Source organism: Perissodus microlepis, chromosome 12 (genome assembly GCF_051167445.1).
Source record: "Perissodus microlepis isolate ML-2025 ecotype Zambia chromosome 12, ASM5116744v1, whole genome shotgun sequence".
Taxonomy (NCBI): Eukaryota; Metazoa; Chordata; class Actinopteri; order Cichliformes; family Cichlidae; genus Perissodus; species Perissodus microlepis.
The window spans coordinates 21,154,599-21,169,112 of NC_140472.1; the positions used below are offsets into that span (position 1 = coordinate 21,154,599).

At 38.6% G+C, this 14,514-nt stretch overlaps 1 protein-coding gene across 5 annotated transcripts in view; it reads right to left on the minus strand.

The window, feature by feature from the left end:
- ntrk2a (neurotrophic tyrosine kinase, receptor, type 2a) overlaps window positions 1–14,514 on the minus strand; it is a 106,609-nt gene that overhangs the window by 22,018 nt on the left and 70,077 nt on the right. For all 5 annotated transcript variants that reach the window (XM_084946225.1, XM_084946223.1, XM_084946221.1 and 2 more), the window contains 3 exons: window positions 5,060–5,190; window positions 696–868; window positions 305–460 (listed from right to left, as the gene is read on the minus strand). In XM_084946225.1, the coding sequence (XP_084802351.1) occupies window positions 305–460; window positions 696–868; window positions 5,060–5,190 (460 nt within the window). The remainder of the gene's footprint in view (window positions 1–304; window positions 461–695; window positions 869–5,059; window positions 5,191–14,514) is intronic.

Genomic DNA, 14,514 nt, shown 5'->3' on the forward strand with positions numbered 1-14,514 from the left:
GTTAAAATGAAGGGTGTTAAACTACAACCATATATCTTATTATATGGTTATTACCATGACTGTTTTACAGATTATCTCTAGCTGATTACTTTGCTGGTTCCGCTAATAGCTACAGTCCTCCTTGTTAGATGTTTTTAGGTAGTATTAGCGATTGTTCGTACTCAGTCATTATGAGTTTTAAATAAATTCCTCAAGGATCAGAATAAAAGTTCCTGTTTAATGACACATCTGGCATCTGTTAGGAACAAGCAAACACACATCGTGTTTGCTTGTTCCTAACGCATTAACTGAGTATTTTACAAACCTTGTGGCCAGGTCACGGTGCACAAAGTGTTGTGATGCCAGGTAGACCATGCCAGACGCTATCTGCTGGGCAATGTGAAGCATTTGAGACTGGGTCAGCTCCACAGGTCTGGTGGTCTGGCCCTCTGCCATCAAAACTGCATCTGGACCATGAGCCCTGTGAGAAAAAAACAAGGGAAACAATGTATCATTTGTCTTTTCAGCCATGTATCAACCATGTAAGATGTTTACATGTGTCCCTCTAATAGAGAGTATGTAGAAGATTAAACTGGATTAGCACACGCAAGCTTCCTAATCTTTAATTCTTTGATCGCTCATTTTTCATAGAAACTCTTTAGAGAAAAACACATTTAAAATTTTGCCATTTTACATATTGAAGAAGAGAGTCATGCCTGAGGAACTTGTTGAGGTCACCGTGTTTCATGTACTCAAACACCATAATGAGCGGGTCGCTCTCCACGCACACTCCGTAGAAAGTGACAATATGCTCATGCTGAAGGTTCGTCAGCAGCTCAGCCTCACGATGGAAATCCTTCCTGGCATTTTCGCTGGCCTCTTTAAGTGTCTGCACACACACAAACGCGCACGCACACACACAAGTGACATTTTAATAAAGTGACAAATCAAAACCTCACACATTATACCACATACACTTCTGCCAATTGGTCATTTTCATAGTGGATTGATTCTCCTCCAATTTATTTGGCTGAGGTCCACTGTGTGAAAAAAACAATACAAAAGTGCGTATAAAAGTGAGTTACAGCAACACGGCACAAACAGTGTGAAATTACTGGCACCAAACAAGGACCGATATGACAGCAGAGCAGGAAAAGGATGGAGACATTTTATATTAATGCTAGCCATTACAAAGTACAGCACTGTTTACATTCATTATGTTTCCCTGTTCCCTTTGAAACTAATCTTTGTCTCCCTTCCATGAATCAGGAAATCTGTCAGGGAGCTTGTGTAATACAAGCATCCATGACAGAGAGTGTATGTGAAGTGAAAGTGAATGACTGTGTGCGTGTTCGGGGGTGAGTTACAGGAAATGAAAGTGATACGGGGTGTGTATTAATTTCACATATAAGAAGAAAAATATAGAAAAGTTTCTCTTGTCCTACATGAATAATTGATTGTCTTCCTACAGTATATGATAGAGATATACATGAGCTATGAGCGTGTGGCGAGTGTGCCTGTGCACACACATTGCAGGTAGAACCTCTGACTACAAATACAGATCTACAGGAGCGCTGACTTAGAAAAAGCAGAATGAGATGACCTCTGACCTTTCATCAAAAGCACTAAAATGGAAGAATATTAGACAGACTTCAACCTTAAGCACTTACATTCAACCAATAATGTACTGTGAAACAGAGGCATGGTCGAGTACACTGCAGACTGTAAGGTGATACTGCAAGAAGATGATTATTACAGTATAGATAGTGTATATGAATGCCTGTACCCCTGTCTCACCATGTAACTTGAGAATATGCATAGGATATGTGAGTTGACTGACTTTCCTCAGATGTCTTTGCAGGACCTTTCACTGTTATATTTAATGTTATCAGTTTATTGTTCGTAATTAATAGAATTAATAATGGCTAAAAATGAAGACTGACGCTGTGTAGGTCAATGAATAGCTATTAAAACCAGCTTTGAGGTTTCCAGTTATTTTTATTGGTGTGGTTTTTCATATCAGTGCAGTTCTGAATGTTTGAAAGCCACAAATAAACACAGCTGTTCCTCACTCTGAAAGAAACCAGCAGGAGGCAATAAGAGGCGATGAATATGATGCTGAAAGCCCAGACTTTGTTCTTAGCATGGTTTATAACTTATCTGTAATGATCTATTAACTTCTAATGAAGCTTTTACAATTTCTTTGCAAAAAGTGACTTCTTAAGAGATGCTCATAAAACATGGACAATTTTCCTCATTATCCCAGTTTGACTGACAACGACTCCCAGAAGTCTAATCTATGATGTACTGTACTGTGTGCTCCTTAAAAAAAACTGGAAAAGAAAAATGAACTTAAAGAGGAAAAAAAATGTTATTCACTGCACCGCTGGTCTCAATCAGTATCAAATGACCACTGTGACCAGTATTAATCATTGTATTGAGCCAAACATATTAATGTTGAGTTTAGGAAAAATACTGACTTTCCTGTGAGCCTGGGAGTATTACAAATCACAGTGTGACTTTCTGTACTGAAAGCTGCATTAATTCCCATGCTGAAACTCATAACACTGCACTGTTAGTCATCCAGTCTGAGCACATTCAGGTCCATGGACAAATAAAAAGCAATCAACAACCTCCAGCTCACAAATGTGGTGAGTCATATACATGCGTGAAGGGAACATTATTGAAAGTGCTCGGAGTTCATGACTGATGGGATGCAGGAGCGTAAATGTGTTTGCATGAGCTTGCCTGCGTGCATGTGCATATGCATATTGTTTTTATGTGCACTTGTTACAATTATCCTCTGATCGATGGCAACTCAGTGTTTAATATACAGTAACAGTAAAACTTGCTTCTGTATTATGGATGACGGATTGATTGATAGATAACCCTAAAATCCAGGCCCATTAAGCTCTATTAGTGTGTGTAGGTCATTGTAATGTGGTATACAAATGAGAACCTGTACCTGTAATGTAGCGTGACTCACAGAGAGCAATATAAGCATGGCGTGGTTTATCATAAAGGAAGTGCATTCCTCATAATCCATGTCCTTTCCCCTTTATTCTGTACAGTGGAATTACAGGACACAATAATTATAGCTGTTGGCAGAAATGATGGAATAACCACATTTGCAGGATGAAATCACTGAGTGTTGAGGAAAGAAGTATTGAAACTCCTTGCAATTTGCATTTCTAAAGCAAATACCTGTGCAAATTTAAATATGCAAAATAGTCTGCAGTTAAAAGAAAGAGTTTGAGGACCTTAACAAGCTGCTGCTACACCTGGCTGACTGAAAGGAAGCATGGCCCCCAACAAGAGAGGTGTCTACTCAAACAATGGAAAGGATTATACGACGCCTTGTATAAAATCTGTAGCAAATATATCGACAACATAGAATGACAGATGATTTGTTTATTTCTAAGAAAGTTTAAAGAAAAAAGGGGGGGAAAGCTGAATAAACTTCATCAAAGTGTGGTGATTCCATAATTTTTGGCCAGGGATTGAATTAAATACACTGACAACTCTCACAGGCAAATCAAATTTGTTTCTAAAATCCAGTCATTACAACAGATTCTCAGCACTCTTGTTTTTAAGTGATCAGATCAGATGTGTGTATCCTCCTGAGTGTTCAAACATCTCGTGGGATTTGATTTGCCTAGAAAACCTCGAGGAATAGTCTGTATTAATTTGATGTCTCCTTCTTTTAATTAAAAGCAGCTGGTAAGAAGTGACAACATATTTATTTGCAGACAGAAACTATCTTTATTTGGATTTCTACACTCTAAGCATCTCCTTAACGAGACAGTTTTTTTATTTTAGTTTCAAGTTATGCGATATGTATATGTACAACAATGGATGGATGGATGGATGGATGGATGGATAGATGGAGGTAGTACTGTTGAAAGTCTCTTTTCATCAACCTTCAGCACTTTGTGTTATTGCAGTGTATTGGCAGCAGGATCACTGACGCTGACGCATGCAGGTCGTCAATTAGTTAATTAAAAACAAATCTGCTGTCATTTAGAAAGAACATTCAATGGTGTAACTGGATACGTGGAAATCTGAGAATTGTTCATTTTTTCCCCTACATTTGACCAGATTTGACATGCAGCCAGCAAAATGAAGCATCGTGTTCTACAACCAAGAACTGTGCTGCTGTCCACGATTTCCAGGTCCGTGTTTTGAAGTGTGTTCAGTCTAAACCGACGCTAAGCTAGCAGCATACATCAGCAGGTGGTTCAGGGCTAAGCTGGGAGCAAACAAGAAATGTAGGAAGAGAAACGAAGGTGTAGGATTTGAGAAAAGGCAAGCGTCAGGATGACGACTGAGGAGAGACAAAATAAAAGACTGCAGGTGAGAGCTGGAGGTGTGGAGGACAGAGGAAGTGAGGGGCAGAGGAGGACAGGGGCAGAGGGGGCTCTTTCACAGGTCATGTATAGTTAATGAGAAGTTCTTCACCGTTCAGATCCTGTTTCTCTGCAGAACAGCAGAAAAAGCATCCTAGATGGAGAGACTGATGGACACATAGATGCGATGCTCCCTAGGAAACCATTCAATTTGACCCCGGAAGTCAGCGGTTCTTGAGTGTAATTCCACCTTATTCTTGCAGAGAAACCCATGAAAAGAGGGACTTTCTAACAATAGCACAGTAAATGGAGGCCAACATGGATTCTCAATACCGTGCTGACGCCATGTGAGGGATTTTATTTCAAAATACCATGGATCTATTTCAGGAACCAGTTCAATATTTTCAATGTATTTCATTTATCAGATGTCAATTCTGATACCGTGGAATAGAAAAATAATAATTTCACCTTCAATAATGCCATTTAGGAGCTTTATTTTGACATGATCAATCGTTCTGTAGGACCAGCGGAATTTAAAAATATCTCACGTTGAAACTTGACCCGTTTGTTTTACTGCACACAGGATACATTTTATTTACATTTCTGGGCTTTGGTTTATAAAAGCTGCAAAAAGAAGTTTGTGTTTTCAGAAACTGGAGTCAATATGAAATTAATTAGTCTAATTCTCTGATTTCTAAATATGTTTCTTAGGAATTTTAGGACTTCAACATTACCTTGACGGCCACCAGTATCTTCTCCTGGTCAGGTGAAAGGTTATAACACTCAGCCAGGAAGACTTTTCCAAAGGCTCCCTCTCCCAGCTCTCTCTTCAGCACAATGTTATGTCTTTTAATATGCTGGACAACTGTAGAATGAGAAGATGAAGAGGAAAACTTTTTTAGTTACAAACACATGCATATAAATTGGGGAGGGGGGTAATCTTTTTTCCTCCTTTCTTTTCTATTGCCCCAAATGCTCAGTTTTAGGGAGCTTTTCTAATCTTAGCTCACAGCCCACCAACCTGCTGCTTAAAGCTTCTGTTTGTGATGGGCAGCCAATAAGAAGAAAGCTGGCATAATGGGAGGGAAAAACAAGCCAAAAGTGCTTGTTCGGCCCAGAAAAAGATCAACTGTAAATCAAGCTGAAGTACACAAATAAAAAAAAGGAGCTGGAAGCAAGATTGATGCTTTGATCGCACGCCATTTATACTTTAATGACTTCAGCTCATGCAGTGAGTCAGTCTGGTGTCATTTGTTTTGTGGTGTTTGATTCAAAGAAGAGAAAACTGCATCATAAGACATCTGATTTTACACAAAAAGAAGACATTTGAATGTTGACTTGATAGCATGTGGTAATATAGCATCTTTGTAGTGCACATGTAGCAAAACTATTATTCTTGCTCTGTCCTTAAAGAAAATAAACATCTTATCAGACATAAACAATTAGCTCCATAGTTCTAGAAGTCACACCTTGGATAACAATTGCGACCTAGCGTAGCTGTGCTTGAGAGCGGTATATTTGCAGTGTGCCCACTATGAGTTGCTGTAGTTCAGGACAAAAAGTATCATCCAAACATTTTCTCCTATCACACATGAAGACACGTGGTAATAAATCCACACAGCGTCGTTGTAATAAACCTCCCTTCTTTTAAATTGTATTTTCTCCCACACGCTGCAGTAATGTCTGTTAATGAGTAAAAGTACAGAGCGCATAACACACAGCCTTGATGAGGCATGAGGTCTGTAATATAAAGTGTGGCTTTTCTTTACTTATTAGTCTGTAATTACATCGTAAGAGCAATGTTCTCGTCACCGACTTTCTTTCAGCACTATTACCCAGTAAGTAGCCAGTATTTACAAGAGCAATTGAATCTATTTTTACTCTTCTCTAAAATGCCCAGTTGCTTCTTGTTTTCTAGACCTTGTGTTTGGAGTATCACATTGGAGTATCAACTGAAACGTGTCAGTTTTCGTTTAAAATAACCTTTATTCTTATAGCAATTTATCCCTGTTAATCCGAAGCTGCGGATTTTCCTCCTTTTTGAACAAAAAGCACAGCTGCAGGCCGTGTTAACCCCATGGTTTTTCTAAAGGGAAAAGGATGTTAAAATAAATGGTTTCTGTCACTCACAATCCACATGCAGATACATTCCTCTACTGTTCATCCCTCATCCAGTTTCATTTTGAAGCCAAAAAAGGCTCATAACTCTATCTACTGTATATCTGGGGATCATTTTCTACTGCATACATATTTTATGTCTTGATTTATGTATCATATAAATGCAAAAGTAAATAAGCAAATTCCTTCTTTTTTGTCTTCTACGACTTCAACACAGTTTTTACAGTAATGTAAATTTGAAAAACGTGTCTCTCTGCTTGCTTCATGCATCTAACCTCTTCCTGCCTTCTGCTCATCCACAGTTGGATCAGAGTCGACAACTCTGCTCTCTGTTGCTAAGTAACTCGCGAATCCACGCCAGCTGATTTCTCAAAAAAATAAAATAAAATAAAAAAAATTGGCATCTCGCCGGTTATTGTACAAGGTTTTATCATGCAGAATGATTAACAGCCTCGTGACCTTACAATAACCTAGTTAAACCCCGTCTTTTGATCGCCAGCCAAATGTGCTCCATGTCTGTCTGCATGCAGAGAAACACGTTATCCTGTAATACCTGTGCTCGTTTAGGTCCTGAATACAAATGCATACATGCACACACGCTTTTAGACACACACACACACCAAGAGCTGAGATTTATGTGTGATGTGATTAAGAGGTGCATTTGAAGAAAAGCTGTCCACTCAGAATATCACATTAAAGCTCAGCTAGACTCTCTGAAGAAGCTGCATCGATCGACACTGTAAGCTACTGAGGTCCATCCTAACCCAATACTGTAACTGCAGACCTACAGAGAAAAGAGAAACACACAGCTGGTCTGCATCAGATATTCAAAAGCATAAAATATGAGGTCAAGACCATATGATATTTTTGTTTTGCTTAAGGCATTTATACACTCATAAATTCTAGTTATGATACGTGATAGGCTGCATATTGTCTCCGTCAAATCCCGTCTTGGCCTTCATTTGTAACCTTTGTGAATTAATGGGAAGGAAACGTCAAATAAGAAAATGAATTAAAACATTTTAATTAAAAAGACTGCAGATCGTTCAGTCCCATCTGTCCTGCATTCAAAAAAAGCCTAAAAGGAACAAAAAGGGGTGGTTTATGGAGGACAGTGTGTTTTCTATACTACAACCTCTCTTTTATTTTGATAGCTTGTGTGTGGAAGATTTCTGTGAGCTTCTATCGGTCAATGAAAAAAAGAAAAAACGACATACTGGGCTTTCTGTTAGGATGGTGGAAAGTACTCCAGATGCAGAATCTATGATACACTAAATAGACGTTTTCTTGTCCCCGGGCCTCAAATACAGGTTTCTGTCAGAAACCAGTGCCTTACACAGGGATACACACTGGGTGTCCTTCTGTATTGGTGGCTTGCAGCAATCTTAGATGCCAAGAGCTAGCGATGCTGTTTGAAAGAGCAACAAAGTCCACATAAGGAAGTTCTTTCTTCCATGTGCTGTGTGGTTACCCAGCAAAAGTATCATGGTCATGTTTGGGGAAAGATTTTCATTTCAAAACAAACAAGTCATGCATTGTGCTGCAGACACAGTTCACCTTTTAATATTTTACTCAGATGACAGGGGCCTAAACCCCATCAGCTTATAGTTTAGGATGGTTTGATCAAATAAGTCCTGTAAGCATCTGAATATGTGTTTACATGATGAAAAAGTGACGCTGCGGATCTTTTTCGTTTTTGCAAATCAGCAGCATGTGAATAACTTCTACCTTCTAAACCTGAATACATAATCCTGAGGTATCAGCATGAATAAAAGTCAAGAATATTTGTACATTATTTCATCATTTACTAATTATTTTATCATCTATTTCTCCTAAAATTGAGTCTTCATCTCAAATAAAAAAACCAACATGTCGCTGATCACCACAATTCCCTTTGCAACAACGGCGCACAATAAACTCACATCCCCACAAGAAAGCTACCCACCATTTAACCAGCTAATTACCTCACCGCACTACTTTCCTACTGCAGTTGTCTAATAAGCATTCATCCATGAAAATGCCTTGCACCACTTCTCCTTAATTAACATCCTCAAATAGCAAATAAATTGATGTTTGCAGACCAGTGCTTCCCGTACCGCTTTTTTTTTCTCCTTTCTTTTCTTTAGTCTTTGGCAGGAAGATGTGGTTATTCGCACAACCTTTTCCTGCAATTTTCTTTTTTGTGTCTTTTTTGGTTAGATTTCCAGTGTCGTTGCATCTATTTTGCATGTATTCAAGCATTAGCATTTACTGTCTATCAAGAGCGTAAAAGAATAAGTCCTTTTATTTCTAATGGCCGTATTTCAGTCATGAAATAATTGTGCTTTGCAACTGCTTTCCTTTTGCCAAGTTTACAATCTGTCTTCCACCTCACTTTCATTGTTACACTGTGTCTCCACATGCCGTGCGACATATCACACCCCTTCTCCTCAATCAGTATCCTTAATTAAGATCTACTAAAATATAATTCCTCATTTACCAGACTTAACACACTTACTCTCTGATGTTTTTCCTAATTAGTACCCATTTTCCATGCTTATCATATTCACTCATTTTCCCTCATTTGCATTCTTCCATCTATTCTCATTATCTTACTCTCACTTTCCTTATTTAGCGTTCCTCTGTTTCGCCATTTATCTCTCCCTGTTGCTGTTCCTCTCGGCTGCTAAACCTATCAGTTTTTAATCAGCATCCTCTAAGTATTAACATCCAGGCACAGGTTCTTCCCCCGTTCTGTTGCTCCATTAGTCTTTTTCCATTAACTGTTTATGACGGGGCTTACAATATTAACATCAAGAAGAATAATATTTCCCATCGACCCCCTCATCTTCCACCTTTTTTGCCCTCCTGCCTTCATTTTTCCACCACATCATTTAGAGTCCCCTCTCACACCTATCCTTCATCAGCATCTTATGAACTCCCAAATAAATTAATGTCTCGGGACATAATTATTCTCCGTTTGCCATCTGTTTCATATTCCGTTCCTCTTCGTCTCATCTTCCCAAATTTTTTCCATTGCGTTGAATGCAGACATAAAACAGCTTGAACAGCTTGGAAAAACTGAGTTCGGTACTTTGAACTGAGCAACAGGATAAGTCAAAGACACAGTCGTGTTTGACAGATGCTTTGAGAAGAGGACAACCAGAAATGTCAAACATTCTTCAGTAATGTCATGGCACTGATTTTTCCTGACTCTGTGCCCTCCTATCAGCAAGCGTAGCTAATTGTGACCTAAATTTTGTGCGTCAGCCTGTGTGTGTGTGCGTGCATGCACATATGTTTTTTTGTAAACCGGTGTCTTCAAATACAGTCAGCACGTGTTGACTTGTGAATAACATTTTCCAGAGTGATGTTAATCCCCATTCCCTAGATACAAAAAAATACAAAGCCCAAAAGACCAACTCGTATAGAAGCAGTGGAAGAATTGAGAGGTACTGAAGACAAAGCCAAGAGGATGATGTAAGAAAGATGATGAAAGAAAAATCACTTTTTCAACACTGCTACTGCAGATATTAATAACAAGTCCTCTAAAATCTCTATTCTATTTGAGCTTAAACACTAGAATGAAAAGCTTAGACACTTTTGGTGTTTATGATTTTACTATTGTGACCCTACATGACCCTACACATATAGTTGGATCCAGCAAGAGCTCAGTCAGCTTAGCTTAGCTGCACAAAGGCAAAAAATGGTAAAATAACTAGCAGGCAGTCCTCTGCCTTTTGTATAAATGTACATTATTGAGTTTTGCAGGTGCTGGTGGGCACATGTTTCTGCCTTGGTCCTGGGGTTTTGTGTTGTTTTGAGGTTTTATATTCTTAGCTACACTGTTCCAAAAAATAGTAATGTTAAAGTATCTTACTGTTTATTTTACAGTTTTGTACTGTCTTTCTAGAATATCATTAAATGTACATAAGTAGACTGTGATCTTACATGTCAAAGGTAAAATAACATAACATCACTGTAAATATAGTAAAACACAATTTACTTGTTTTCTAAATATATTTTTTTGTACATATGCATATTTAGATTGTAAAAATACATCCAGAAATGTATCATAATTTCACGAATATCTGTCCGTTATTTGAAAGATTGAACTGTTGAATTCAAATGTAATGCTATGGAAAAGTATATAACATGATCCCTATAAGCTTGTGTTACATCCCATAAGTATTATTATCATTACTAGTTAGGGCGATCGTGCCTCAAGAGTTGGCAGTTCGCCTTGTGATCAGAAGGTTGCCGGTTCGAGCCCCGGCTCGGACACTCTCGGTCGTTGTGTCCGTGGTCAAGACTCTTCACCTACTGGTGATGGCCAGAGGAGCCGATGGTGCGATATGGCAGCCTCGCCTCTGTCCCAGGGCATGCAATCCATTATTATTTAAACCAACTGTTAACTGTATATTTCTGTACATTTACGTATTATGATTCATATTGCCACATTCATTGACCTTGTTTATAGGTAATTTCATTGTTTGATCACGTTAAAATGTTCCTAATTTAATGTCTAAAAGCACTTGGAAAAGACAGAATCCCATGTAAAATTAGCACAACAAACTCTATTTTCATTACTGAAAATAACCGTATTTGTATGGGACAGTTATTTTCTGTTATTTTACAGTCGTATTTTGGCTCCCCAGCTGCCGGAATATTACCGTTTTTTTAAAATGTTTTTTTCCCTATTCATAGATGATTTCATTGTTTAATCACATTAACATGTTCCTAATTTAATGTTTAGCGGCACTTGAAAAGGTGAGATCCCATGTCAAATTAGCGCAACTAATTGTATTTTCATTACTGGAATTAACCGTATTTTTATGCGGGAGTTATTTTCTGTTATTTTACGGTCGTATTTTGGCGCCCCAGCTGCCGGACTATTACCGTTTTTTGAAGATGTTTTTTTTAACAGTGTAATATGAGTTCTGGGGTCCCTGCTTGGTTGTCATTTGTTGCTTTATATTCATGGTTTTTAGCTTCAGAGTTTATTATTATTATATTTTTGTATTCTGATTCTTGTTTTGATTTGTCATTCTAGTGATGATTATGTTTCTGTGATTTTGAGCCTTAACTACCGTTCCTGCCTTTATTTGTAAGTTTTTCTTAATGTCTTTTGTTAGATTCTCTACCTTCTCTTTCCTCTCTGATTTGTCAGTGTCATTATACATGGTTGCTCTCTATAGTCAGCATTTTTAATTATATAAAAATGTCAACTTAATAACTTGATATTTCAAGTTATTTTCTCAAAATTTAGAGACCTAACCCTAAATTTTGACATATGGAAGGCCTTTTGGTTTTTGGGTTTTTTTGGTCCAGTGGCAGAAACGAGTTCCCATAGTTGCCGCTGAATAAACTAAGCTTGTTTTAATCTTGTTGTTTATTTCCTGCTTCACTTTTCTCTTGTGGCTTGATTTGTGTTTTCTTCCTGCTTGTCTAACTGTTACCACCTGTATTGATTACATACACCCAAATCATCCCTTGGTGTATATGTCACACAGTGGAAATTTGTATTTATCTTGTATATTGTTTTTATTCTGATTTTTAGTGTTTATTTATGAGTGTCGTTTTATTTGCATGGTTTTATTCTGTTTCTATTGCATGGTTTTTAGTGTTTTAAGTGACATAGTTTTTAATCCACTGTGGACTGGCTACACATGGGACAAATTAGCTGATAGGGACCACCTGCTGAGGCATGGGTGTATCCAGAGGTGGCCTATCAGCTGTGTAAAGACCTTTTAAAAGCAGGCTAGCTGCGCACTGAAGGAGAGAAGCCCCAGACTGTAAAGTTAATGCTAGATGGCCAGCGTGACACGGCAACCCAGTCCTGACCTCATGGAATGGCAACAGTAGGAGACAACGCGTGTGATTGGTAGCAGGGCAGAGGTTTACCTCTGCCTGCATTTGTGAGTAGGGTCTCTACTGTTGTTTACTGGGTGCAGCTGGGTTGGGAGAGGGTCACCATGGCCATGAGCCAGGGCCGCTTCTGGGACCATTGTTCTGGCCCCTATTTGTTATTTTACAGGACACCGACACAAGGAGAGCTGTGGCGGTGGTCGCATGATGGGTTCAGGTGCAGAACGCAAGCTGGGCTGGGATGTGATGGGCCAGTGGAAGGACAAGAAGATGGGAGGCTCTTCCTTGTCTACCGAAGACGAGGCTGGCCTGGACTCTGCTCTAAAGAAGGAATTCCTGGCCTGCTGATGGACCCATAATGAACATATGGCATAATTTTAGCAGGGGTTTTTAGTGAATGTAGAAAATGGTAGTTTTACAGGTTTAGAAATTTTTTTTTAAATTTAGTTTTAGTAGATTGACAACATTTTATTACGTATATTTTAAGGGTGTTTTTATTTGTGCTCCCTGGCTTAGTAATAAACTGTTTCTGATCAGACCTGCCTCATCTCTGTGCCCTGGGTATCTGACTCGCTTGCTCCCCCTTGTATTTTAAAGAATCTTTCTTTTTAGCAGGACATTCTGTCGCGAATGCTTTAGCCCCCCTATGTGTTACATATAAATAGCCCTGTCATCCCCATAATCTTTGCCACAGCATTTGATCTTTTACCTCACTTAGTCTATTGTGTGTTGTCTTTAGCTTTTGCAATCAAAAAAACTGAATCAGCCACTAGTGGCTCATGAGCTCTAGCATGATTTGGTTCTTTTAGCTCTGGTATGTGTATGAGTCATCCACGAAAGTCTTGAATTTATGAGTGGCCTAACATATGCTGGGACACAGTCACACACAAACCTACACTTTCTATTTTCCCATTCTCCCCTCAGATCTTACGGCAGCAGCTTCAAGGTCATTCACATGTGAGCAAGAAGAAATTTATTTTATAGTTTGTAATCAACTGATAAATCTTTAGTTCTACATCAGAGTTGATTGGGGTCCAAGTTAAAGAGAAGTGAGATTTTTTTTTTCTCCACATACTTAGATTTCTTCCATGTTTTAGTGTCTACTTTTTTTTTTTTTTTTTTAAGTATTCTTGTTACTATCCATTACCTGCTTTACTTTTCTCTTCCTCCCTGTCTGTCCTCACCTGTATTGATTAAATGCACCCAAATCATCCCTTAGTGTATAAATAGTCCTATCCTTCCCCTTAGTATTTGTCACAACATTTATGTTCTCCTCTATCTGTTGTTTTTTCTTCCTTCCTTGAATTGTGTTTATTTTTGGATTATTTATCAATTATTAAAGCTTACCATAAATTCCATAAATTCTATATACTGTGACAGTTTGGGTTTTTCTTTTTTTTTTTTTTTGGGGGGGGGGGGTAGCCAGTCTAGCTGTTTCCTATTTTTTATGCTAATGCAAGCTAACAGTCAACTCACACCACCTTCATATTTATCATCAATCTTTAATATGTGGCAGCATGACTCTGTTCTTGGATTCCCTGCCTTTCCATGTGTATACTTTCAGGGAAACCACTAGAAGTACTAGCAGTCACTTGAGTTGGCTGATTTACTGGGTTCTGCAGACTGAGTTTTGGCTCCTGGCCTGCCTGAATTAGTGTTCAATTATTCCTGAAATTTCAAACAATCTTTGCTGCCATGGTCTAGAGTGTACCTCTCTCTCATTCTTTGTGTATCTTGTAGTCTCCCCTGTTTGTTCTCTCTCTTTGTCTTGGCATGGCTCAGCATCCTGTTCGCACTTCTTTCCTCAGTTGCACCTGTGATCCACTCTCCTATGAAGCCCTTCAGCCCATATGACTGACTCTATGCTCCAGTCCCTGCCAGAGTTTTTCCAACCTGGTAGCAACACATGTCTAGTTTTGTATTCTCTTGATCTTGTTTGAAACCATGTTTAACTGTATGCCCCCTGTGTCTCAGGTTCACTGCCAGTTTGCCTTAGTCTCCTCAGTCTGCCACTTTTCAGTGAAGCCAACTCAACAGATCGTTGCCACCTTCAAGAAACTCCAGCCTGGGTCTCAACCATTCAGAATTGGTCTTTAATAAAACAAGGTTGTGCATGGTTATCTGACTGGCGCAATTTCTGTCTTAGTGGTCCAAAAAAAAAAATGAATGAAATTTGAATCTTCAAATTAAATCCAGAGAAGTTTAGTGGAAAGAAATGTGTGAT